At 39.0% G+C, this 26,705-nt stretch overlaps 2 protein-coding genes across 3 annotated transcripts; one reads left to right on the top strand and one right to left on the bottom strand.

Annotated features, from left to right (window-relative positions):
• The first annotated feature begins 5,547 nt into the window (after window positions 1-5,547).
• LOC149817585 (putative pectinesterase 68) lies at window positions 5,548-11,247 on the top strand. The gene is made up of 5 exons (XM_089985454.1): window positions 5,548-5,810; window positions 5,929-6,118; window positions 7,623-7,829; window positions 9,665-9,903; window positions 11,082-11,247. Exons 1-5 carry the CDS (start codon window positions 5,548-5,550, stop codon window positions 11,236-11,238), a joined length of 1,056 nt encoding a protein of 351 aa, XP_089841580.1. The 3' UTR covers window positions 11,239-11,247.
• A 4,002-nt stretch (window positions 11,248-15,249) lies between these two features.
• Window positions 15,250-26,178, bottom strand: LOC149817584 (syntaxin-52-like). Of its 2 annotated transcripts, XM_089984733.1 has the most exons (7): window positions 26,047-26,178; window positions 23,956-24,175; window positions 16,621-16,722; window positions 16,181-16,284; window positions 15,999-16,099; window positions 15,868-15,912; window positions 15,250-15,417 (listed from the first exon to the last, which is right to left on the bottom strand). In XM_089984733.1, the coding sequence occupies exons 2-7, from the start codon at window positions 24,171-24,173 to the stop codon at window positions 15,286-15,288; spliced, it is 702 nt and encodes a 233-aa protein (XP_089840859.1). In that variant the 5' UTR covers window positions 24,174-24,175; window positions 26,047-26,178; the 3' UTR covers window positions 15,250-15,285. The 2 variants fall into 2 exon arrangements, with proteins under 2 accessions (XP_089840859.1, XP_089840858.1); XM_089984732.1 differs by lacking the exon at window positions 26,047-26,178 and having other exon boundaries at window positions 23,956-24,185.
• Window positions 26,179-26,705: the final 527 nt, after the last annotated feature.

The raw sequence follows: 26,705 nt of genomic DNA, 5'->3' as shown, positions 1-26,705 counted from the left end.
TTAAATTTTACTTTGAACCGCCGTTGGGAGTTCCTGAATTAAGTTCAGGTGCAGAGTGTAACGCTTATCAAAAGGACCAACAAAATTCTAAACTTCATGCACAACAAGCACATTCCACCATGAGGTGATGATTACTCGCCTGATCATTTTCGCAAAAGGGAGCAAAAGTTTTTTTTTTCGACAGAGAAAGCTGGGGTTAGTCAGACCCCTACAGGTTATCCAACCATACCATTGGGATTCAAACTTGCAACTACCCAACACAAGGTGCTGAATTTTGTCAAAGGTAAGAAGCCGGGACTTACAACTTGAAAAAAAGAATCCAAGCAGCTCGTGGACGGGCGGCTCAAGAGAACTTGAGGCCCTAAGCATATTTCATTGGAGGCCCATATTTTTCCATTGGATGCCCTCAGCATATGCCATGTTTCATTGGAGGCCTTCAGCATGTAAAATACAAGCGTTAGAGACCACACGGCCCTGCCCGTGGAAGATGTTGTTTAATCCAGATAAAAGACGGCCACCCTTCAACTTGAAACCTTTTTTTTCAAGGCAAGCTGCGGTTAGGCAGACTCCCACCAATTATTATTCAACGTACCATTGGGGTTTTGAACCTGCAACTTCCCACCACAGGGAGACGTGCACTGACAGATCCTACCAACTACACGGAGCCGCCATTGGTTCAACTTGAAACTTAACTCTCACCAAGTCCCGTATCTCCTCACGAGTTATCTTCTCAGCATTCATTCCTATAAGTTTTAGGCACGCCCATTCAGAAATCCAGCACATCATGAAAGACCCAGTGAGGAAAGACAGTCCTTCAACGTTAGTTTTACCTCAGAAATTACTTATTTGACCTTAATTGTAGCTAAAAATGAGGAGCATTAAAAGTGGTATTCGATAATTTAAAGAAGTAAAGGTTGTAAGTATCAAATTAAGGAGTTAACTAGAGTTAGGCTATAGAAAACAAGTCGGGAGGGCATCAACAATTTCTTGAAGAGGCAAGCACTATCTAAAATATTTACAAACTGAGGTGGCTAGAAAGTAAACTAGATTGTAATAAGCGTCTATATAAGTATAAATAAATGTACTGTATAAGTGTGCAACAGTAGAACCATCGTGGCCAAACTTTATTGGTCAATGCCCCCCTTTGTGTGTGCCTTGCACCGGGGCTCATGGTGAGACATGCGTTGCTAAGTGGAAAACTCATGCCCAGCTTATGACATGCATAACACAACATTGCTCATTAGCAATTCAACAATCAAGCCTTAGTGTGCATATTACTTTTCAAGTGCATCTACTCAACTCTATGCTTCGTGCCACGAGGTCTCTCCGATCACTCGTAGTCATGTGCTATGCTTCAAGGATGCTACGCTACTCGCGGTCTGTCTCAACTTTGTGTACACAACAGAAGACTTTATATGCAGATTTCATGTGTCACAGTCGAATATTTTTCTTCACAATCATATATGAAAAATATGTTTGTGAAGTCAGAACACAGAAATAAGCTACTTCATTCAATGGTGCCATGCTTGTATGCGAGTCTGCCCAAACTTCAAGGCTGCATATCTCTAAGCCAAGATCAAAATATCACTGACGCATTCATATGTGAGGAAGACCTTCGTATGATTGTTTTGGCGAAATACGAAATTTAGGTTTGAGAATATTATTAAGGACAAAAGTGTTGCATTTTCAAGTGGTATTAAAGTTCCTCCTACTGACGGAGGGGAGAGAGGTCAGCGTCCATAACACTTATATAGAGGACATTTCTTTTGACTTGCATTGGTGCACCACCTTGCAGTTCAGAGTGAGCAACTCCTATATCTCGTGAGTAGCATATTGGAGCGTATGGGATGCTTACGAATATGCAAATTTTTCATGGGCATCTTAAGCATACGCAGGACTCGTTCTGTCACCTGCCTTGCCGCCCAACCTTGTACCTTTGCGAGAAGCTTGACGAGTACATATCGAGCGATGATGATTTTTTTTTGTTATAAAGTTTTACTACGTCATACTAGCAACTGACTTCAATTGGAGGCCAAAAGGTTTTTATCATAGTAGGGGGTTCTTTGTAGAGTGTGTTTTATGTTTTACAGGGCATATAAGTCTTAAAATCAATATGCCCCTCATTCGATACATCTCGAAAACTCGATGCTCACTCTAATGTCTGTGATGCTTATTCGGACGACCTTCAATTGCTTGTGTGTTAATCATATAAAGGTGACACATCCATTCTTTGTTGGCTTGAATACTCGAAATTTTTTAGCATCAGACCCCTATTGACTAGTTTTGTACTGCTGCTTCCGACAAGCCTGAAATATTTTCTGCTTAGAATTTGCTTGTGTACATGGGCAAACTCTGTGCCGCATGGTTTAAACATCTCACCAAACTCCCTCTTCACGTCTCACAGAAAATGCAAAAAAGAAAAGTCGTGACAGGCTTGCACCCCTATCACATCATATTAAACAGTGCCAACATAATATGTTAAATCTTTTTAAATAGCAGAGAACCTAATTCAATTATTAGTACCTGAATGAGAGATCCTCAAACTTTCAACTTTTACCAATTCACACCATGATTTCTATCAACTCCCATTAAATTACGCCACAGTGAATCATATTTTGTTTTAAAGGCAAGCTGGGGCCCTACCAGGTATCTCTTAATACCAATGTGGCAGAGGGATTCGAACCTGGGCCTTCAGCTTGTCACAGGATCCCTCTTACCACATGGGATTCCACCTCCCTGGTAGTGAATCACATTTACTTAGCCGTTGAAAAGTGAAAACTTACGAAACAGATTGTTCCCCATCTTTTCATTGTCTAGTTTTGTTCTTTTGCTTCTTTTTTTCCGTATTTTAGCTTTGTGGTCCATCCAATAGCATCCCTTGGTCCATAAACCTTCCAACGCTAAAAATGTTAAACTTCCCAAAAGCCACCACCATTGAGGTAATTGGGGCCAAGCCCCCACCACAATGGGTCTGCCCCAAAATGGTGAAAGAAATAGAATTTGGTTTATCTCTAGTGCCTTGGCTCTTCCCAGCTATAGTGTGCTTCACACTATAAAAGAATGGAACCAGCTGCCTACAACTTTTTGGGCCTTGCAACGGTCGGAAACGGTATTCCAAAATTCCAACCTCTCAAATACAATACACTAAACGCCATGCTCTCACATCCAATACCAAAGCTGTTTGGTTGCTAGTTAGCTAGCTGCTACTCCTCATAGATGACCGTTGGAATCCTAAGCATGAGACCAAGCCTATCCTCATTCTCCAATTCTCTTCATATGTCAACCATCAAGGTAAATTCCTCTTGACAAAAGTTACTTCAGTAGCTATACAAAGAAACCTCTTCTGTTTCTTCAAATTCCTGAAATGCCCTCTTGTTGGTTTTACATTAACTTTAGGCCATAATGTAACAATAATGATGGGTGTCACAAGTTCAAACCCCATAGGTGGCATTCCTTGACGCAATGTCCAAGCTGGGTATACTCTGCCGTGGTGGGGGGTCGACCTCAAGGGTTTTACCAACTGGAGGCCAGCTAATGTGTGGTATGTGATAACGATGATGATGATAATAATAATAATAATAATAATAATGACAGCTAGATTAGTAGACTCCAATACCTGTTGTTTGTCATTATATTGGTGGAATTCAGGTTGTGACATGCTTATGTTAGCCAAATCCTTTGACAGGACTCTGGTTTGCCAAATTTGTTTAAGCTGAGAGGGGGGGGGGGTCTTTCTCTGTTTAATTGTATTATTTATCTTAAAATTGTTAGGTTCTTTTTAGGTAAGTACAGTATTGCTATTGTTATTATTTGATTGAATTAGTTTGGAATCTTGTCTCATAATAATATATAACTCCGAACTGAATCTGTCAAATAACACTAATAGCAATAATTACAAATTTGACAAAAAACAATTTTATAAGTAACCCCAACTTTCTATTAAAAAAAAAGAGAGAGAGAAGAACAAATGATTCAGCGGTCAGCTTAGAGGGGGCACTAAATGAAGATTTCAGTTACCCAGCAAAAGGAGTAGATCCCAAGGGTTTCTGGAATTACAATGTCAGAAACTTGAGGACCACCCTAATTCAGGGACTAGGCCAGCTACAGCATTTTTCTTACCATTTTATCATCCACATTGCCCTATTATATATGGGATAGCATTTGCTTCCCTCGTGGGCAAGGAACCCTTCAGTTGGAACTCATAGAAAGAGGTTGTTTTGAAGAAATTCGCTCACATGAATGTGTTCAGCATGGTCAAAATACTAAGAATCTATCCCTTAATCATAGTTTTTTGACATAAAAATATGCCTTTTTGAGGTTTTAAATTTTGATACATTGATTTTTCAACCCTTAAAAACGTCAGAAAAGCACGATCTAAAGGACATTTTTCTATCAAACGTATTATGAGATTACATCTGAAAGGTCCGATGTACAAAAAAGCTGAAAACATAAAATATTACATTTTTTCATTAGAGAGTTCCTTACCCACGAGGGTAGCAAACATTACCTCATTAGGGATATCAACCTTAAAAAAAAGGAGCCAGAATAAGTTTGGGGATATTGACCAACCTTGGTGTAGGTCCGGACCTCCAGAAAGCCGTAGACACAGTGAACCTTTGAGAAACCGGTCAATCCTTTGTTTGACTTGCACAAGGTCTTATGAGCCTGAGTTTTATCGCAACCAACCCAATGTTAAAACTTTGCAGAGTTATAGAGTCAACTTGAACTTAGACACACCCACAAGGGCTCTGCACACCTGGTTAGGTGGGTTGGCTTAAGACTTTCAAGCTGAAGGACATCAAGAGTTTGATACATGGAGTATGCATCCCTTGCTAAGAGGCCGAAGTAAGGCTAGGGGTCCGGCCTGTGTTTTACACCGTTGACTGTGGCGATTGTAGCTCGGCAAGACTTTCTAGTGCAGAAGGTCTCTCATCCCAAGTAATTAGAAAAAAGTGAAACTAGACCCAGTGTTAAGTCAACTGCTCAACTTGGACCTAGTCTTTATTAAATCAATGAGCCAACATAACAAGCACAAACCTTAGTCAAGTCATGGAGTCAGCTTGAACCTAACTGCAACTGGGTTGAGTCCCATGCATGGTATGACTGCAGCACAGTGGGCTCAGTACAATTACATGAAATGGTTCTCTCTCTTATAATTAAACAAGATGGTGAGAGGGATGTGTCTGTCAATTGTGAATCCGGTCAGGGCAAGAAGGGGGACCATTCTTTTTTCATCTTAATAACTAACCGTTAGACAGAGAGGGATTATTCCCACCCCTCCCATGCCCTCACTAAAAAATAAATATTTTATCCCCCCCACCACAAAAAAAAAAAACCTTGGATTCCGTCCCCACCTCTCTCCCTCTGAGTGTTGTATATTAAGAGTGACCTTCTCTCGTGTTCTTCTTAAATCCTTCAAAGAATGTCGTCGGTCCTCCTCCCATTCCCCACACTCCACCATTAAACAATAACAATAACTCCCCATCTCTCTCTCTCTCTCTCTCTCTCTCTCTCTCTCTCTCTCTCTCTCTCTCTCTCTCTGAAAGCATGGATGCAACTATGGCCAGGCTTCTGGTGACCATGTTGTTGGTATTGCAGATAGAGATAGCCGTTGGGGTTGGACGGTTCAATTCAAGCATCCTCACAAGCAGAAAGAAGAAGGAGGGATGGGGTGGGCCGGTGGGTCACCGCTTCATCACCGTCGATTGCAATGGATATGGAGACTTCCTGACCGTCCAGTCTGCCGTGGACTCCGTGAAGGCGAACAACAATCAGAAAGTTCTCATTCAAATCTCTTCTTGTAACTACGTGTAGGTTTTCTCTTCTTCCCTTTGGTAGGTCTTGAAATGACGTTTCTTTCTCCTAAGATTTTCCAAAACGACCTATATGTTCCTGATTGCGATGCTGTATTGGTTGACGGTGTGGCAGCGAGAAGGTGGTGGTGCCGGTGACGAAGCCATACATAACATTCCAGGGGGAAGGAAGGGAGGTGACGGTGATCGAGTGGCATGACCGGGCCGGTGACCTCGGACCCTCCGGCCGACGCATTCATACCTACAACTCTGCCTCCGTCATAGTGCTAGCCGACCACTTCTCTGCCAGGAACATCAGCTTCAAGGTCCTCTCTCTCTCTCTCTCTCAAACAAGTATATGTTGCCGAGATTATCAGGTTAAAAACATACAGACAGTTTGGCTTTGTTGTTTTGTTGCTTGCTGTCTGTAGTTTCTTTTTCTTTAGCTTTGTTTTTTCTATATTTTAGCTTTGTTTTCTACTTGTTCGGTTCATGGGTTCAACATTTTGTTGATCTTCATGAGTATTAATGTTAATCTTGGTTGATGTATACGCGATTCTACGTATGCATCTTAGAGACCTCTCCTTCCGTCTGAACAACGTTCACTCATCGGTGGTTCCTTCTTTTCCAGAGGATCCTGGTTGAGCTTGGCTTTGTTGTTTTGTTGCTAGCTGACTGTAGTTTTTTTTTCTTTTCCTTTTCCTTTTGTTTTTCTATATTTTAGTTTTGTTTTCTATTTTGTTGGGTTCATGGGTTCAACATTTTGTTGATCTTCATGTGTGATAATGTTGATCCTCTTTCGGCTCTCTCTCTCTCTCTCAAATCATAAGTGTATATAGTGACAAAAGTTAAAAACGGCAAAATATCAGCTATAAAAAACTCGTGTGAATTTGATTTTTTTTTAGTCTTGCATTTTTTAGGCAAAATCTCAGCAATAAAAATAGATTTAAAATATAAAAATAATGTTTATAAGAAAATATACATAAAAAATATTTAAAAATAAAAACCACGTTTTTTTTCAAGGTAAATATCAATTAAAAACGGAAATATTGTGTTTAAATCATGATATTTATGTTTTGACTAACAAATCATGATATTTTGAATATATTACCGTTTAAAACGTTAAAGTAATTTCTGGCGATATTATCGCATAAATCTCGCGATCTATCTATCAGGGTGATGAAGACAAGATAGCCCATTTGAAGGAACTAATTGGCAACGCTAGATCTCACGTGGCTCCTTGTGCTATGCTTGGATGGATGTGTGGCTCTGTACGGTAAAGGAGTTGGAATTACCAAGTCAAGTCGCAGGAGTTCATACATCTCCATATTTATATCCCATCTTATCTTGGTCGTCCCTGGATTTGGATGTTCCTGGGACAGATAAGTCTGGGTGGTCGTGTCCTCAAACAAAGAGTTTTTGCATTAGCTGCCTCCATTCTGATACGGGTTTTGATTTTAACCTCCATCCTCGTTTCCCAAAGGTCCACTGCCATCTCTAGATGGACTACTGTTCCACATACTATACGAGTTTTATGTTTGGAAAATGACTTTTGGGGAACTATATAACTGGTGCTTCAAGAAACGGTCGATAATAAAAAAGATATGTTTGCTCATTTAACCAAGTCTCAAAAGTTGGGTAAAAGGCAATGTGCTCATTTTGATAGGTTGGAGAGCTTGTTGGTCATTTTATCTGAGCATGAGCATGGCTACAGGTTCAAGTTCAGCCTTTTTCCCATTAATTTTTGCAACTTGTGGGTAATTGGAGTTATTCAAGATATTAGAGGGCGATTCAATTAATTCATTTTAATGTTTTACCATCGTTTTGTAGAACACTGCACCCGCCCCCATGCCGGGTATGGAGGGGTGGCAGGCTGCCGCATTTAGGATCTCCGGCGACAAGGCGTACTTCTCCGGCTGCGGATTCTTCGGTGCCCAGGATACGCTCTGCGATGATGTCGGGCGGCACTACTTCAAGGACTGCTACATCGAGGGCTCGATCGACTTCATATTCGGGAATGGAAGATCCATGTACAAGGTATTGATCATACTAGCCCCGACCCAATAACATACATACATAAAAGGGTAGTTCGGTTATTCATGATCATACAAAGTCTAGTAAGTGAAGAGCCCAAGAGGGCTGGCAAGGTAGGGGTTGGGCTGAGACTTGTTAAATTGAAGAGACACACTTCGAATTCGATACTTGTAGGGTGTGAGTCCCTTGCTGAAAGGCCTGTTAGGCTGAAGAGATGTCTCTGGTGTGTGTCCCTTGCTGTAAGGTGGAAGCTGGAGATGCTATTTAATGGATATGATTTTTATTTTATTTTTTTGAATTTATAACTCGAAGAAACCATAGGTGGCACAAAAATTTTTGTGCTTTATGCATCTGATGAAGGGTGATCAAGTGAGTATGGCACAAAAATTTATGCCATGTGATGGCACCTGATCCAAACTCTTTGGGGGCTAGATAGGATGGGATGTTTCTTAGGGCCAAGTCCCGATCAAGTGACATCACATGGCACAAATTTTTGTGCCCGACGCACGTGATTGCCCTCCATTCGGTCTTGGGCTCCACAACTGATAGGCCCTGTCCCCAAGATGGAGGGTGATCAAGTGAGTATGGCACAAAAATTTATGCCATGTGATGGCCATCCACACTCCTTGGTGCTAGATAGGATGGGATGTTTCTTGAGCTCTTTTTTTTTTTCCTAATTAATATGCCCACCATAATTGGCACAAATTTTCAAAGACCTCCAAAATTTTGTCAACTTAAAGAAAATAACCCCTTTTTCTTTTTGCTGTATGAGGAAATTCTCATTCAAGTACATAGGAGTTTAACGGGAACCAACTTATGGGGTCATTCAACTAAGTTAACGTTCGGATCTGTTATTTGAAAAAAATGAGATAACTTTGGTTGATTTATTAATTAGGAATAAAAAAAAAAACTTGGGGGAGAAACCTTTTTATGCCATTTTTCGAAAAAGTTAAGGGGTGTTCTTGGCCATATCGGAGAGCACCCCTTTAAAGCTGAACAAATCCGTACAACCCAAATTTTTTTTTTAAAATACCATGATATATATTTTAAAAATATAAATATCATGATATTTTGTCACGATTTGAAAATGCCATTTTAAACTTTCAGACAATTTATTGGGATATATGCAAGTTTTTTTTATAAATCTCACGATATTTGTCAGAGAGGTGGTTAGTCCTCGAGTGCCTTTCATTCATCAATGGTGGTGGTGGTAGGTATTAGGTGATTCTTCACGTGATCCCTATCAATGGTTTCACTAGAAGAAGGCCGCAAGGGAGGATCAAGTGCAATGTGAATATTTCACGCTTTTAGTGTGCGTAAAATGGTGTTTTGCAATTTCTCGTGAATCGGCTTCCCAACTTTAAGTGAGAGGCCACGTCATAGTGGGCCCCGAACCACGGAAGAGACGATAGTGGCTTCTGACTTGGACTTTTTGTTTGATGACAGGATTAGCCCTATCTTTTCACTAATAGCCTTTTAAGTGCGTTTACTTGCGTGCATGCACGCATGGGTGGGTGCATGCTACGGTGCTCACTCGTAGCATAGCATCAATGTCACCATGTGTTGAAAATTTTTGTTTTTCTTGGAAAAATAATGACATAAAAACTAAAAAATATATAATGCAATAAAAATGTTTCTATCTCTTTAATATCGTGATAAAAACATGATATTGTCAAAATGGGTAATATTTTGAAAGTACTGTGTTTTTGGAGTATATCAACCTTTAAAATATATATCTATATAAAATCACAATTTCAAGATATTGTTTGCATTTGTTGCATAGGTAGTGTCATGCATGCAAGCCAATTATTGAGTGTTTTCTGTGTTCATTTTATTAGGACTGTGAGCTGCACTCCATTGCAACCAAGTTCGGGTCGATAGCCGCACAAGACCGGCGTGATCCAAACGAGAAGACCGGGTTCTCTTTCGTGAGTTGCCGGGTCACAGGGTCAGGTCCGGTGTATGTCGGGCGCGCCATGGGGCAGTATTCAAGGATAGTGTTTGCGTATACCTATTTTGAAGATATGGTTGCAGCAGAGGGCTGGGATGACTGGGATCACCAAAGCAGCAAGGATAAGTAAGTCAAGCATGCACCCTTTATATTTTCTGAGGGCATTTTTGCATTTTAAAAGTTGAAGGTGGGGCATGAAGGCCTGCTTACTTAGACAGTTAGACTTGCACGTCCCCTAAAATTCTTGTCTGTCATGTGCACCAAAAGCTGGTCCAATCATGTTTATTTATGCTCTTAGGAGGTGTTTGGGCCACACCCCGTTATCCAAGACAGTGAGATAAATTGGGATTGTGTGCTTCCGCTTTCCACGTGATATAATTTCTCAGTTTATCCTGAAGTTTATCCTACTTTTCAGGATATATATATATATGCTAATAGTTAGGAGCAGAAACAATACTTTGTCCTAGCATTTCTTTACAAGGGACCCATTGTTTTTCAGTGACTTACAGATTTTGTCCCAAACATAGTTTTTCAGTGACTTACAGATTTGTCCCAAACATACTTTTTCAAAGGTATGGTAGTACTTGTCCAGTGTCCTCAGTTGAATGGGAGTGTGAATGGGGGCAACACCTTATGCCAACAACGTTGGGACAAGGTAGTCCTTGTATTTAGCCCAATATGGTAATCTGATGTGATATGTGGCCTGATTGTGAAATGCATTATTTTCTGCTGTTCAGACCCCAGTAAGGGAAAGGCCCACAGGGCCATCACACATGACATTACCTTACAAAAGAATGAGCTAATTGAAAAGTAACTTTTTTTTTTTGGATAATCCAAGAGAAATTCTCCCAATCACCAACTGCACATTGGCTGGCCTCTGATTGGTAAAACCCTTGAGATCTGCTCTGCCTACCGGGAAGTACACCTAGTTTCAAACTTGCAGCAAGGGACGCCACCCATGGGTTTCAAACTTGTGACATCCTGTCAACCTGGTGACATTCACAAGTCGCCCTTACCGGATGAGGGGAGGCCTTGTGGGCAGGTCCCTTACTTTTTAAGTCAACAGTCTTTTACTATGGACGTAAGTATGCTACTTAATTTAGTCCAAAACACTTTTTTTTTACATTTTTATTTTTTTAGATCTAACCCTGTAGATGTGATTTATATAGTTTCTTTAGTAGAAAACACATAGTGAATCATGTTTTTTCAACATGTAATTAAGTTGGTTTTTCAAAGGCAAGTGATATATCTGTCTTTGATACTAAAAGAGATGATATTGACTGGTCTCAACCATGTATTTTCAGGACTGTGTTCTTTGGTGTATACAAATGCTTTGGCCCAGGCGCTGCAGCGGTCGGCGGAGTCTCGTGGGCCCGCGAGCTCGATTATGATACTGCACATCCTTTCCTTGCGAAGAGCTTTGTCAATGGCCGGCACTGGATTGCCCCATCGGATGCCTGAGATTAGCAAGAAGGGAAATGATAACACTAGGTCCTGAGCAGATCTTAACTAATAAAAGAATGATCCAAAACACACATGGTGGTAGCCTTGTTGAGATTAACATTATGGTCATCCTATGGCATTTATCTTCACCTGCTTGGTCACTACCACAATGGCTGTTCATGTAATTTTCATGGGATAAAGCAACAAAAGGTCCTGATGTTATCATTTCACTAAGTAAATCAAAATGCCCCATGGTATGTAATGTTCCCCTTGATCTAAGTCAGTCACAAGAAAGGTCTTTGACTTTAACTATCGTGCATTGGTTTGTTAAAAGCCAAAGAGCATTATCATCACTCAAGGATTCAAGGAGGCTTTGTTGGTCTGACATTCAGAACAGGGGGTATTCCTGTATTTTAGCTATTTTTATTCTCCAAACCATGTAAGTTTGTTCTCTCTGTTCTTTTGTTCTATCTGGTTGCTTCATGATTGATGCAGGTAGATTTGTTTAGCCCTCACATAAAATAAATCCCCAAACATTTCCTATTGACAAAATCATCCTCTCTCTCTCTCTCTCTCTCTCTCTCTCTCTCTCTCTCTCTCTCTCTCTCTCTCTCTGTTTGTGCGTGCCCATGTGCCTAAGGCCCCTTAGTGCCAATTTGATGGAGCTCACTCTGCTACCTAGTGATCCTATGCTCCAGATTAACAGAACATTCTAAAGCTGTGATATGAACGGTCATGATTTGTTTCCACCTTGATACCTTGAAGTGTCATTATGAGGATAAACACAACTAACATGGAACTATTCTAATAGCCAGGACTCATTGTGACATGGAACTATCATAAGCTCAGTTATGTCCCACTCTATCATGAAGATGATGAGTTCCATACTTGTGGACTCCTGACATTAGGGGTGTCAATGGGTCGGGTTTGACCCAGACCCCACCCGATCCAAACCCTATAGGGTCAGGGTTTGTTGATAAATAAGGTCTGATTATAATCCGGGGTGGACCTGAAGGGTCCGATTAATATATGGAGCCGGGTATGCTTTGTGAAATTTCATACCAGACTCGGGCCCGACCTGAGTTCCAACTAAGCTCTGCAAATTTTCAATGTAAAAAGGATAAAACATATTATTTTACCGGGTATGATCCGGATCTGGTTCATGTAATCCTTACAGGATCCAGGTACGGTTTTCTTATGGTGGGTCTGATTGGACTCGGGTCTGGATCCAGTGCCGGTATCTCAAATCAGGTCTGGGTCTGGTTCCACCTGAATCTGAACTAAACCCGACCTGTTGACACCCCTACTTGACATAGAGAGTCCGAATCAGTAAGACATGCTGAGCCAATAGAGTCACAACTGACTGCCAAGAACTTGTACACTACCAAGTCAAAAGAATTGCATCCAGGTCAAGGGTGCAAATGCAAATGAATGAGCGCGCGAGAATTGCATCCAAGTCATTAATAACTTGATTATTTTTAGATAAGATAGCAACAATGCTCACCTGTCAATTTGGTCTAATGGGATTTTCCTGGACAAGTATCTGGAAGCAAGAAGAAATGAAGTGACTTGGACAAATCGTTTTTTTTTGTGTGTGATAATCTTGAACCAATCAATCAAACATTTTGGATCTCCCAAAATCCAGACTCATTTTCTTCTGATCCTTATATAAAATGATTCACCTCTCTTCGTAAAAAATGTGAGGTAAAAGAACTTGGTTGAGTCTCAACATACCAGGTAGGAATAGCCGAATGAAGTCAGCCAAGCCATAAGACTCCATATGGATATTGGTGGACCAACAGGGCTCTGACCATCTGGTAGGAGCAGTTTGTGCAAGTCACCATGTGATAAGACGTTGTAAGTTCAAATCGCACTGGTGTATGGGTGGTTGAATAACTTCATGGTAGTATGAACAGGCCTCTGGCATGTCTGGGTTGGCTAAAGGCTGTTTGTAAAAGGGAGGAGGCCCCAATTCCCCCCAGCTCTGTTATGAAAAAAAAAACATTGGTGGACTCGGCCAAGTTGAGGAAGTGGAGATTATGCAGATTGCCCGAGTTGATCCCAATCTCTCGATCCTAAAAACAAGAAACTTCAACTCCATATAAAAGAGAATGAAATAGCTTATGCTCTGTATGTATAATCCACATAGCTTCCTGACCTCACCATAAAAATATGAAGATATAACCTGCAATTAACTATGATTACTTATGGGAGATATAATATATGGCAATCTCCAAACAGATCACACGCACACAAAGGAGAAATACATAAATAGCATGGAAATTTGTTGGTCCAATTGAACAAGGAACTCAGCCCATAACCAAACAGTATCCGTATATGTTAAACTTCGATGGAAGTGGACGTGAACTAATTCTGAATCTGCATAAAAGCTGAAACCGGAGTCACCATTGGATCGAAGAGGCTTATCACACACTAAGTTAAAGCCAAGTTTGGGCCGGGACCCAATCAAGGCTTTACTCAGTCATGCAATTAATCAAGGGTCCGCTGGGTTCAGCCCATTTACATGTTTCTTTTTCATTTTTTTCTAGCAAAGCAAGCTGGGGTAATGGCTCTAGCATGAGATTTGAACCTGAACAAACTAGTACAGGAAACTGGATTTATGCCCTCCAACGATCATGCCAAAATAAAGGGCCATAACTATTGTGATCCCATATTTCAGGGTGAAGGGAAGGGGTTGACTGGATACAGTTCTAACCTTCTGCATTTTGCATGCAGTGACCGCTCTTGAAATAACGGTGCCAAGTTGGTAAAAAAAGATACAAGACCATGGTTACCTCCCACCCTTTCCGAGGGTCTGTTTGGGAGAAGGCCCTTCGTGGCTTTTGAGGGAGTTGAGGCTTGGAAAGAAGTAGGGATCTAAGTACACCTACAAATATGCCATTTCAAATGAGAGATTCTCAAATGCAAAACCCTCCAAAGCACATCTCAGAACTCCAAAAGCCTCCCAATATCTTTTTTCAAGACAGAGATCCTCAAGATACTTTGATCAAAGCCACTTTTTCACACCTTCTCAAAACCTTACCAGAGCACACCTCCCAAATAGAGCCTTAAGGTTTCATTTGCTTCATTCCCACCAATAAGAAAAGACTACCATGGGAAGGCCATCCTATATGTGAAAAAGTTCATGAGGAAGTTGAGGGGTGGGAGGTTAAGTATTAAATGCATGGTCAACGTGAAAAGAAAACCCTTGTTGATTGTGGGCCCCACAGGAAATGAAGTTGGCATGTTCGTTTGATCTGCATACGGGGAGTTTCATACGTAAACTACCCATTTCCATGTGTGAAATGAGTGAAACAAACCAAGCCAAGGGACCCTTACTAAAGGAATCAGGAGGCGGCTTGCCAAGGAACAGCGAGGAGCGCCTGGCTCACCGCAATCTATTCTCTTAGCTCGTGATTTCTGGCACAAAGCAAAGAAGCTTCAATTGTCCAACTCTTGAAACGGACAATTGAAGGGTATGCTGATGTTCAAGAGTCCCATTAAGAACATCATACCCACATGATCCAGATATTGGTGGAAAAAATTGCTCTCAGAAATGCATCGTATCTGTATCCTAGGGACCAGATTGACAGATTCTAGACCCCTATTACAGTTCTTGTCGGCCAAGAAAATATCCCACTCAATTGACAAAGAGCAGCCACACAGTTCTCAAACTCATGATCGCATGGTCTATTTCTTCAATACATATTTTACTCATATGTTATTATTTTTTATACATGACTTTACTGTACTAATGCATGAGGAAAACAGGAATTTTATTTAACCTTGTTTCTGCCTTGACCCTTGTAGTGCCATTAGAAAGCAATGTAACAATTATGAAGAGTCATCAACACCGCACTAAAGCAACCAAAAAAAAAAGATCTTGGCACATTTCTTCAGATTCACAGCAGGATATGCAACTCCGCAGCGATCACAAACAAGGGGGGGCACAGCATTGATGGATGTTGCAAGCGTGAATGTTGCAGCACCAAATATAAAAAACACACGGAAATACAAACTAAAGGCAACTTATCAAAGAAACAGCTAACCAGTTTCATCTTGCCATCAGAGATACTTAATTAGGAGCCATACAACAACTGCAAGAATGATAATGACAACCACAGATAACAAGAGGCACACACAAGAGCATCCTCCTTTTGTGCGCTTGTTGAGGATCGCCAATCTTTTTTGCACACGCTGCATGACAAAAAAAAGAAAAAACATAGACTCAACAAGGGGTTACACACACAAACAAGTATACATGGCTTGGCTCCTAGTCACTACTGGAGGTGATATACCCAGTTGGTTACGCACAACTCACACACGAATGTATATCAACTTGACAGACATGGAATCAACTTGTAACTGAATTCTACCACCTTTAACTCCATTAGAAAGACAACGCCAAAGCATACAAGCTGGACAAATGGGACTGCATCTCTTAGCAACCTGGCTGCTAGGAGAACTCTGTTGGCACCATATGCTTTGGCTTGACAGAACTGGTCTCAACCACCAACAGAATTTGGCCAAACCCAAGACATAAAATAAAAATCCAAGTTGACCATGTAAGAGTTCAAATACCAATCTGTAACTATGATATATGAACACTTGAGAAAAAAGAGAGTATAAAACTAAATAAAGTAAGACCTGAAGACGGGAGTCGGTTGATTCAACATGCTGATCCAAGTTATCCTGAAAGAGAAGAGAATATGATTTTACGAATCTAGTAGATCATCCAAATTAGAAGATATAAAATTCAGAATATTGAAGAAATATACAATGAGCCGTGTGTGCAAATCCAGCTCCTCATTGACAGCCAATGCGATATGTTTCGTGCTTAGCACTGTCTCTTCCAGCTTCTCCAGACCCTCATCTTGCTCTACAATAGATGTAAATCAAGAGTTAATCAAGTGCACACGCTCCATGACAGAAAAGCAAGAGCAAGGCAAACATGACATGCCTCTCATAATCTGCCGCTGCAGACCAACAAGACCATAGTTATCCAAGCCAGCAGTTCTATTGATCTCAGAGGCAGATTTACTTTCTGGCCCAAGCAAGTTGTCCCTGAGGTTGTAAACAATTCATCATCAACTTGTGTAAATAACACATTAACAAGTTGCCGCCATAAGAAGTACGCCTCCAGGCAAAGATATAAGGAAATCATCTTTCAAAAATGCCAAGTATAAGCTCAACATAGAACCATTTTCGCTGGCTTAGATTAACCCAGTTGACTCAAAGAATCAGAATATATTAGAACTACAACTGTAAATCATTGGAGAAAATTTTGATAAAGAATAATATTATAAGGATTAGTGTACAAGAAGGAATAAGTGTCCATGTACAGGAGGAAACACAGCATCTAAGTATGCAAACAGAAAATTATCCATCAGTAATGCTAACCTGTTGACAAAGTTGGACATGTTTAGTGTAGATGCCATTTGTTTCGCTTTTGATCTGAGATTTGTGAGCATATCTTGGCGCCGATGAAGTTCCTTCTCTGTTCTGTAACCAATAATCAGTGGCGAAAAAAGTTAGAATGCCTTCATCAGAAAAAAAGATGAGCAGTTCCTCAGGCTAAACCAACAACTTCGAAAAAACTTTAGTTACAAAGAAAATCCAGCGGAGTGCTGAATGTTGGACTACATCAGAAGTGGATCAATTACTGGAGAATATGATCAATGCCCTAGCAAGGCTAGCATGTACTTGAAGACATCTTGCTGGGATGGCTGATAAATGAGTCACATGTCTTTGAAGAAAACCTCCATTAATAGTCAAAAAAATTAGAAACACAGAAATAGATCATGAGTTGGCAATTCTTATTGTCAAGTTTTCAATTTTTTTCAAAAATATATAACACAAGAAATAACGAGTTTTAACCATTCGTTGACTGATAAAGACCGGTGCACTTGATTTCCCATTGGTTCCTGTCATAGCTACAAAATTCCTAACATGAAAGTGGCTGCTCCTCATGGGTATCAATGCCAGTAGCAAGTTGTCTTATCCATAATAAACCAAGAAAAAGATGTAATCAGTTTAACAGGAGAGAGAGAGAGAGAGATTTTCATGTCACTCAGCAGGACAAATTGTTTCCAGAAATACCTTCATAGTTGCTTCTGTTACACTTCTAACTGTGGATGAGTGCAATAAGATTGTTCACATGTAGGCTCGATATGGGTAGGATGAGAAGAGAACAAAACAGAAACAGCTTACGAGTTTCTCCAAATTCCATCTTTCAAATGAATTCTACACCATGGTCACAAATATCGGCCATTTTTTAAAATATTGCAATTTTATCAATGAGATTTTCAAAAACTGATAAAATCCCAAAAAAAGAGCACGATATTTTCAAGATATCTTCCCTTGAAGACTTCTTTTCTTCCGGATCACCTGTGAAAGGAAACAAGGTCCTCCAAAAGATATTCACCAAAACAACAAAGCGGGTCCACTCACAGAGTTTCATCAAAGCACCCAAGAAACATTCACAAGCCACAAAATCAAAAACAATGGGCTCGTATACAACACCCACTTAAGGGGCAAACACAAAAAATAAAAATAATATTTTATTGATCAAGACCATGCAATAAGCATACATTGAAGTGGGGCTTTGCCCTATATTTATACACAAAGAAGAAAAGGGTTCATAGAGAGTCGTTGGGGCCCCCAACGACTCTCTATGTTGACTAGTCAACTTATGTTGACTAGTTCAAAACTAAAAAACAAAAAAGAAAAATCTTAATCCTAGTTACTATTTAGTTACATTATATATATATAACACTCCATCAAACTTACGGTTGGATAACCGAAAGTTTGTCCAAGAGAGTGGAATCTAGGAGCAGCGAGAGGTTTGGTGAAGAAATTGGACAATTGATTTTGAAGTAACGTAGGGAAGATCAATAGTGCCGTGTAAGAATTTTTCTCGCATTCTCAATGTGTTTGGTTCATTCGTGGAAGATCCGGTTGCTTAAATCTCAAAAAGACACATGGAATAGCACAAAGAGAAAATTTATCATTTTTATCACTGTATACAAAACATTTGCATCCAAAAACCCTTGGTCTAAAATAATCATGAATAAGTTTAAAAAGCTTTTAAACTGGTGATATATTTTTCAAGATAACATACGATATTCAGTTGTTAAGATAAATTGCGGTCGAAGTGACTTCAACCCAAAATTCTTTAGGTACTTGATTTGAGATAAACAAAGTTCTTGTGGTTTCTATGATGTGCCTATGTTTTCTTTTGGCCAAGCAATTTTGTTGTAGAGTGTAGGGACAAGATCTTTGATGTGTAATACCATTTGATTCCAGGTAATCTTTAAAAAAATTTGATATTTTTTTTTGTGAATCAGTGTGAAAGATAAAGACATCCTTTAAAATTTATTTTTGACCAAATTGTTAAATATTTGAAAATATAAAAAAACTTCAGATTTATGTTTGAGAAAATAAATCCACGTGTGTCTAGTAAAATCATAAAAAAAAATTACATAATATGCAAACCCACCCTTAGATATAACAAGTGTTGAGCCCCAAACATCCGAATGTACCAACTCAAACGATTGTGTAAAGACAAAAGTTCTTTCTTGAAATGACAATCTTTTCATCTTGCCAAGAATACAATCTTCACATGTAAAATTTTTAAGATTACAAAATTTTTCCATAAAAGTATTGGATTTTGGATACATTAGGAAGGCCAAGTCTTTTATGCCATAAATTCAAATCTAGTGTATAAACATTATAACAAAAGGTATTTTTGAAAACTTTCAAAAAATTCATGATGTATAATCCTTCTTCCCTATGGCCTTCCCCAATCAGCTTCACTGACTGACGATCCTGCACTCGACAACCAATAGAAGAGAAGGAAACATTATACCCATGGTCATATAATTGATACAGACAAAAGATTTAAGTTTAACTTGAAAATATATCTATTTTTTCGAATAAAAAACCTTGAAATGTTTTGAAATTTCCTACTTGAGTTACGACATTCAAATAAAATATCGCACCTGAGTCAAGAAGTCAAAGAATCTTACCGGAGTCAGAGATGCCAACATAAGAGACTGCGGCTCCGATTGATGAAGCTTATTTAAGTAGAGGTTAGAGAGCTTCTACAAGTTGAGTCAAAGTCATGCTCGTCTTGTATAACTTTGAGCTCACTTGACTCTTGTGTAACCGATGTTACCCTTCTTATAGGGCCTCTTTAATTTAGAACAATATGTTTTGACATGTCCCGGTTTACGACAATAATAACAAATATTTTTTTTCTTATCAAACTCATTGCCTTGTTTTCCATAGTTATCATTGTTTGGTCTCCCATAACGTGGTGGTTTGTAAGCATGGACATGGTTTCCCGACCTACACACGGCTAGGACTGAATCATCACCTTCTTAAGATGTCTTCTTTTTTAGTCTATTTTTCTCCATACTTAGCTCTTCAACGGTATCTTAAATAAAAAGAACTTTTCCTTTATGAAGAAGAGTCAATTTGGTAGATTCAAACTCCGGTTTTAGACCAATGATGAATTGATAGAAATGCTCCGCATCAATTTGTCTTTGACGAAGTTCTATGTCTTCGGGATAATGCCATTGTGGCTCAAGAAGAGCAAACTCATTCCAAAGGTCAGACAACACAATAAAGTATTCTCTAATATTTTTTCCTTCTTAAGTCATAGTGTGTACTTTGTCTTGTAAGTTGCAAATGTTTGCAATATCTTTAAGAGAATACATTCGCTTGAGATAGTCTCATGCTTTATTTGTATGTTCAAACTTAGCTAGACTCGAGCACTTCTTGATATCAACACTACTAATAAGCCAAGACATAATCTTGACATGCTTCGTTCTTTATTCCTTCAATTTTTTCTCATATGTGGCCATAGCCTTGGTCTTTTTAGCTGCTGTAAAAGGCACTTCTTTTTCTCCTTCTATCTTAGTAAGAATTAGTTTGGGTTCCAAATCCGACCCATCCACTAATCCCCACAACCCTTTACCCCATATAAAGTGTTTCATGATTTAAGCTCATGTTACAAAGTTTTTGTCATTGAGCTTGATGGCTTTTAGGGTGACATTATCATTGTCATCCATGTTTACAAGAGTTAAGAGGAAGAATAGAAGATAGAGAAGAGGAAGACAAAGAAAAGATAATTAAGAAGATCACAAGCACTCCACCATCAAGAGAGCACCTCTAATGAAAAGTACGAACACATAAGCACTCCACCACCAAGAAAGCACCTTCAATAAAGAGCACGAGCACTCCACCACTAAGAGGGCACAACAATCTCGCAAGCACTTAAGTGAATTTTGCAAAAGAGACTTTATCTCTTCAAAATCTTGAGTGGCACACTTTTCAATGCACCAAAAAATCAGTTTGATCACGAAACTCTGATAGCATGAAAGGAAACAAGGTCCTCCAAAAGATATTCACCAAAACAACAAAGTGGACACTTAAAGAGTTCCACCAAAGCACCAAAAGAACATTCACAAGCTACAAATGAGCTCACACACAAGCACCCACTAAAGGGGCAAACACAAGAAATAAAAAAAAATCTTATTAACCAAGACCAGAAGCGTACATTAAAGCGAGACTTTGCCCCATATTTATACACAAAGGAGAAGGGGGTTCATAGAGAGTCATTGGGGCCCCAACGGCTCTAAATAGAGCCATTGGGAGCCCAACGACTCCCTATGTTGACTAGTCAACTTATGTTGACTAGTTCAAAAGCAAAAAGAAAAAAAGAAAAATCCTAATCCTAGTTACTATCTAGTTACATTACATATATATATATATATATATATATATATATATAAATATGTACACATATTTTTAACATGTCCTAGTGTTCATGGTCAAGAAGATTTCAATGACAACATGAACCAGTGTTATTAAAGGCGTGCTTCAAGGCGCAGAAAGCATGCCTCGCCTCAAGGTGAGGGGCTTTGTGCCTTGAGGCGCAAAAGCCCTGAGGCGCACAGCTCAGAGCGAGGCGTGCCTCAAGGTGAAGTGTACACGCCTCACCTTGTTTTGGTGAGGCCACGTTGGCCTTCTGCACGAACCCTCGGAAGTCCCTCACGAGCAACGACCGAGCGAAGACCTTCCGGACAGACTGCCTCCCGTTGCAGATCACGCACCTCCACTTGTTGTTGCTCTTCTTCTCTTGCTTCACCTGAATAAAAATGGACTTGCCGGGATTTGGTGCCTCAGTCTGGACGCTGATTGCGGAAAAAAACATCCAAAATACCCTTTTACATATATAATATGACTTCTACATCCCTAATGCCTTCAACGAAGGGAGGGGATCCGACCTTCATTTTCTTGAGTGTTAAAAATTCACGTGGCGATATTTTTGGGGAAGTTATATAGCGAAAAGCATAATATTTTCAAAATAGCCCTAGTTCAAAAAATACCGCTTTTATAATGTGATAAAAGCACCTTTCCGATATTTTTATATTGTTCATACTTCCCTCTATATGATTATGTAAATCTTTGGCATTCTTTATATTTTGATTTGTGCGATATTTTTCTTATGGAGAAACACCTATCTTTTAGTATATAGGACTTTTTTTCCTTGCCGAGTTTTTCATGAGAAAGAGATTCTATTGTAGGGACGTTAACAGGCAGGATTCGGATCCACATCACTGAAAATCCTCACTCTCATATCTGGACTCAATTCAGATGAAAAAGCTACTACCAAATCCAGATACAATTAGCTATTGGCAATTTCGGATATCCCTCATACACAACTAGATTTGGATGTTAGTGGGATTGAATTCCATATTCAGATGTAAAACTTTTGCTTTTCCTTTTTTCTATTGAATCCGATTAAATTGATAAAAATTCAGTTGGATATCTAACCCAAATCCAAACTGTTAGCATCCCTAGCTAATGCTAATTAAAACTAACAAAACCCAGTTGGCAAGGGTTCTTTAGGCCCCTTTGTATCCAATTGAATAATTGGTGAAGTTTGGGATTGGGTATCCTGATCCAGGCAAAGAAATCAGATCCATTTGGTTCAATTTACCAATAGTGGTAGGTTATTAATTGAAGAGAATTTTGGTTTCTAATGTTTGAAAAACAACATAAATAAGAACATCTCATGCTGTGAGAGAATTTTGGTTTCTTAGATACTTATGTAGATCAAGTTGTTGCATTAATGTTACTTTTATATGTTAATCTCATATTTTTTCAGTATTTATTTGAGATTTTTTATTTCTTGTTGGTTGTGGTTTCATCAATAAAGTATTTTTTATTTATTTATAATTTTAGATATTTTTTATAGCTTTTTTTAAGTTTTCAAAAAAAAATTGAGGCTTACGTTTTACGCCTCGAGGCGTAAGCCTCGCTTCAGATTTTGGTGGAGCGCCTCGTTAAGCCTCAACGCTTTTCACAACACTGGCATGAACAAAACATGAAAGCCCATGCCCACTAACTTCCCCTGATCATAGTTAGCCACCACCACCACTAAACTAAAGCCAAATTGGGCGTGACAAGTGCTGATAGTTTATGAGGTTGAACCAGACATAAAGGAAAGGGTGAGAATATCTGCTATTATGTTATCATAGTCATTGCGATTGGTGAAACTGATCAATAGATTGAGATTTCTTTCCTTCTTTTTTTATTGGTTATAGTTTATGCTTACAAAAACTTATTATACCACTGAACTTAGTGATTGACACTTTATTTGCAATTTTATGTCATCATGTTTGTCATTTTGGATTGAGCACTTGCATATCTATACTCTTCCATAAGCAGGTGGTTCTGATATGATCATGCTTATGAACTATGTTTACTATGTTTATTTTATGTGTAATATCCAGAATTATTGATTGTTTTTAAACATATATAGTCATGTTCAATTTGTCTTGTAACCAGTTTTTGATCACCGTGTTTTTTTCTCCTTTGTGATCAAATATTCTTTAAATTTCTAATAATTTTTATTTTTCTTATTTTTTATTTAATTTTATTTTTCTAATATCTTACAACACTATATAATATGGTACAGTACAATAAATTTCTATCTTAAACCATTCCTATTTTGCAACATTAGTTTCAGTAGCTAATAGTTTTGGAACTTCTCACAGTGAATGCATTTTTTAACAGCTGCTTTATCAAGAGACAAGCCCTTACACCTATAAGTTACAAGATCACTATAAACCTAGAACTTTTTCAATGTATTTTCACCAAGAAACTTGCATTAAATGATAGTGTTACATGATAAAATCCTAGTGTCCAATCCCTGTTTATTTGCTTTTTTTGCAATAAATGAAACAAATAATAAGAAAAATAACCACAAAGATTGACATTAAGTCCACAAATTAGCTTAAGGATAGATAAGTAGCACATCAGTAAGATAATTATTTCTCCTCCATAAGATAAAGGTGCTCTAAATTTGAACACGTTAAGGTAAACAAGTAAACCATGAAGAATAAACCAAAAGCAATAAAAAGCATTCCAACAAATGATCATGCATGAAAATTAGCATCTCCACAGTTACTTATTTATGTTAAGAGTAAAAAAAAATCAATGATTTCTGTTGATCTCCATTTTATCATCATCCTAATATGATCCATTCAGAGAAATAGAATCACTATGTACACTAGGGAAAAAAATGGCTTGCAAACAAACATCTATTTTGCATCATCGGAAGTCAAGAAGTCAATCCAACCATAAAAGAGTTTCCACATAAATGCAAAACACTAGCAAATTTACCATTAACCAGACCAATTCATTCTCAGATAAGTGCCATACATTGGCTGTTTAGTGGGAAGCTTGGACAGAAGGGATTCCAAGGTATCAAGTCTAGTTCCAAGGATTGTAATTTTCCTCCGAATGGCAGACAGATGGCGTTGTGTCTCTGGGCCTGATGGAGGCAATGACGTTCTCTCCAAAATTCTAGCATTAATGTCATCCGCAATCTTGGAAGCTTCATTAAACTCCCTCATCCAAGACTCTGAAGCAGAGGCCATTGCTGCTAGCATGTACAAAAGTTCAAAACGTTGAGAAAGTAAGAAACCTTTCTTTGTTCTATCACAGAAGTAATGGTCAGATTCAATAAAGCTTTTGCACCATATGATGGAATCAAAGTTCCAAATATATACAGAATTTGCTTGCATTCGGACCTGAATATGCATGGACATGGTCGTACAATACATATACTGGATATATTCACCAATGAATGAGCCTCAAGATCAAAATAAGAAAAGGGTTATAGAATAAAGATCCTTCACAGTAAGAATATGATAAGTGTTTAAAGAGAAATCGCAAGGTATTACAGCTTTTCTCTAGAACACATTTAAATCTCGCAACATTTTCATCTTCTGCAGCTGATTTGGCAACTGTTACTCCTTACCATTCATTTTGAATTCATGATAGATCAATTAATGCAAAAAAAAAAGATCAAATCTAAGTGCATGCAGGACCAATTTAAGTAGAATTTATGCATGTTGTATATGAAAGCTATGCTCACTTCACTAAACAACTATAATTAACAAATGTAGAGCGTGCACACACACACACACACACACACACGGAGAGAGAGAGAGAGAGAGAGAGATGATCGCAGGATAGGGAGACAAAGTAAACAACCAAGGTAGCATGCAGGAGAGGGAAAGAGCAAACCTTCAGGTGAGAAAGGGGAACCCATTTTTTAGGGTACTTTACTTTTGTCACCCCACTGGCGATGGGAAGGCAGTGTCGCAGGAAAACGCCCCTCCCATGGGAAATTGCTTCCCACGGAGGGAGGGTGCGATGTGCTTTTCATACGAAATGCATTGTTTTATATGAAAAGCTATGGGCTCCAACGTGGAATCCCACGAGGGCATTGGATCAACCTCGCATAAGAAAGAGGCCCATTTAATAGGAAAATGAGCTTCTTTTCCTCATGTTGGGGTGAAACCAACGCCCCCTTGGAAAAAAAAAAACTATGAGAAAACTCCCCACGCATCAACTATTAGCTGAAATTCCCCTTTTCAAGCTTTCTTAATGTTATCCTAATTCTATTAATCTCATCTTTACTAACCAAACAACTTGAAAACTAAAATTCTTGATTTTTTTTCCAATATCCTATTTATCCACCTAAGCGAGTCTATCCAAACATCCTTCAACGTAATGACAACCGACGAAATCTCACAGGGAAGCAAGAAACAGAAATTTGCAGCCCAATCCATATGAACAAGAGATACTAGCCAGGGTTTTGATATAAACTTGGGATCGAATTCTAGCACCGCTCCTGGACAAGAAGAATATCTATTTTCAACAGAAAACTCATAATTTTTTATTATTCTGTGAATATATAGTAGTACTAAATCCCAGATTACCACGAGACACCGCCAGAAAAGAAAAACGATATAAAAGAAGCGAAGAGAAAGGAGGAAAGTTAAGGCACCAAAAGAAAAAACAAATCAACTAATGCCACATTCTGCAAATGATGAACAGAGTCAATTATCCACGACACGACCTCAACAATTACATAGGTATCAATATATTATGATATATTTTATGTTCCAAACCCAACAAATCATCTAAAATTCGATAAAAATCACGGAACCATTTGTTTTTCTCTTCTTCTTGCTTTACTAATGTCCCGAAAATAGGAAATACAACGAAAAAATTCAGAGATCGCGCCAGTGAGAAAAGGAAATTGAGGTTGGATTAGGGTTTCGAGATGCCCTAGGGTTTAGAAAAAACGGGGAAACGAGAAATTCGGGGGGAAATCTCCCTGGATATACGAACTACGGATTTGATTGAGATTATATTTCCAAATTTGCAAGAAAAATCAGCAAAAAATTAAGGAAAACTGGAAAAACAACGCAAATCAAATTCAGATGAAAAATTCCTCACCTCCTTTGCCGCAAGATCGCTCTTACGATTCACAGGATCGACGATCGAGAACCAGCAACGTTATCGCGACGATAAAAGAAGCGGAGGAGATCGGAGGGACGAGAATTCCGCGTCGAGAAGGGTTTGCTCTGCAAGGCTTGCCCTTCTGGTTTTTATTAGAAGGAAAGAGGAGGCAATTAGCAATTTTGAACTCTCACAGGGAAAATTGTGCCATAAATAAAACTTTAGAGGGTGAAGAAGATATTTCTCCCTCGTTTTTCTCTTTTGGCGGGAGGCCTCGCTTCCATTTTTGTGTCGTGGGACCCCCTAGGCGCCCTCGCATTCGGATCCGGATCGGATTGGAAGTTATCAGATTCAAAAGAATATGGTTCGGATATGGACACGGGATGGGACTGATCAATTAGTGAAAGATTTTGGTGGATCCAAATCTAATCAAGCTTTCGTCCAAAAAGCTGATTATGCGGGATGCACACAACCAGATTTGGGTTTCTTTGTGGATTCAAACCAGGGGTGCAAACGGGTCACACTCAATCTGGATCCCATCAGATCCTAATCTGAATCCAAAATGCAAAGGTAGATCCAATGATACAAGGTTGAATCCGAATCTGAAGTACAAGTGATAATACTGAATCCGGAAAAAATAGAAGGAAAACAAGCTA

The sequence above is a fragment of the Nuphar pumila genome, chromosome 13 (assembly GCF_984573655.1).
Source record: "Nuphar pumila chromosome 13, dmNupPumi1.hap1.1, whole genome shotgun sequence".
In the NCBI taxonomy this organism is placed as follows: domain Eukaryota; kingdom Viridiplantae; phylum Streptophyta; class Magnoliopsida; order Nymphaeales; family Nymphaeaceae; genus Nuphar; species Nuphar pumila.
The sequence above is the reverse complement of the archived record's forward strand: the minus strand, read 5'-3'. Positions and strand labels throughout refer to the sequence as shown.

Coding starts and splice junctions, on each gene's coding strand:
- LOC149817585 (XM_089985454.1), top strand. CDS start 5,548: ATGGATGCAACTATGGCCAGGCTTCTGGTGACCATGTTGTTGGTATTG. Junction 6,119..7,622: donor CCAGGAACATCAGCTTCAAG/GTCCTCTCTCTC, acceptor ATCGTTTTGTAG/AACACTGCACCCGCCCCCAT. Junction 9,904..11,081: donor CACCAAAGCAGCAAGGATAA/GTAAGTCAAGCA, acceptor ATGTATTTTCAG/GACTGTGTTCTTTGGTGTAT.
- LOC149817584 (XM_089984732.1), bottom strand. CDS start 24,185: ATGCTAGCAGCAATGGCCTCTGCTTCAGAGTCTTGGATGAGGGAGTTT. Junction 15,913..15,998: donor ATTTGCACACACGGCTCATT/GTATATTTCTTC, acceptor CTTCTCTTTCAG/GATAACTTGGATCAGCATGT. Junction 15,418..15,867: donor CAACCGACTCCCGTCTTCAG/GTCTTACTTTAT, acceptor TTTGTCATGCAG/CGTGTGCAAAAAAGATTGGC.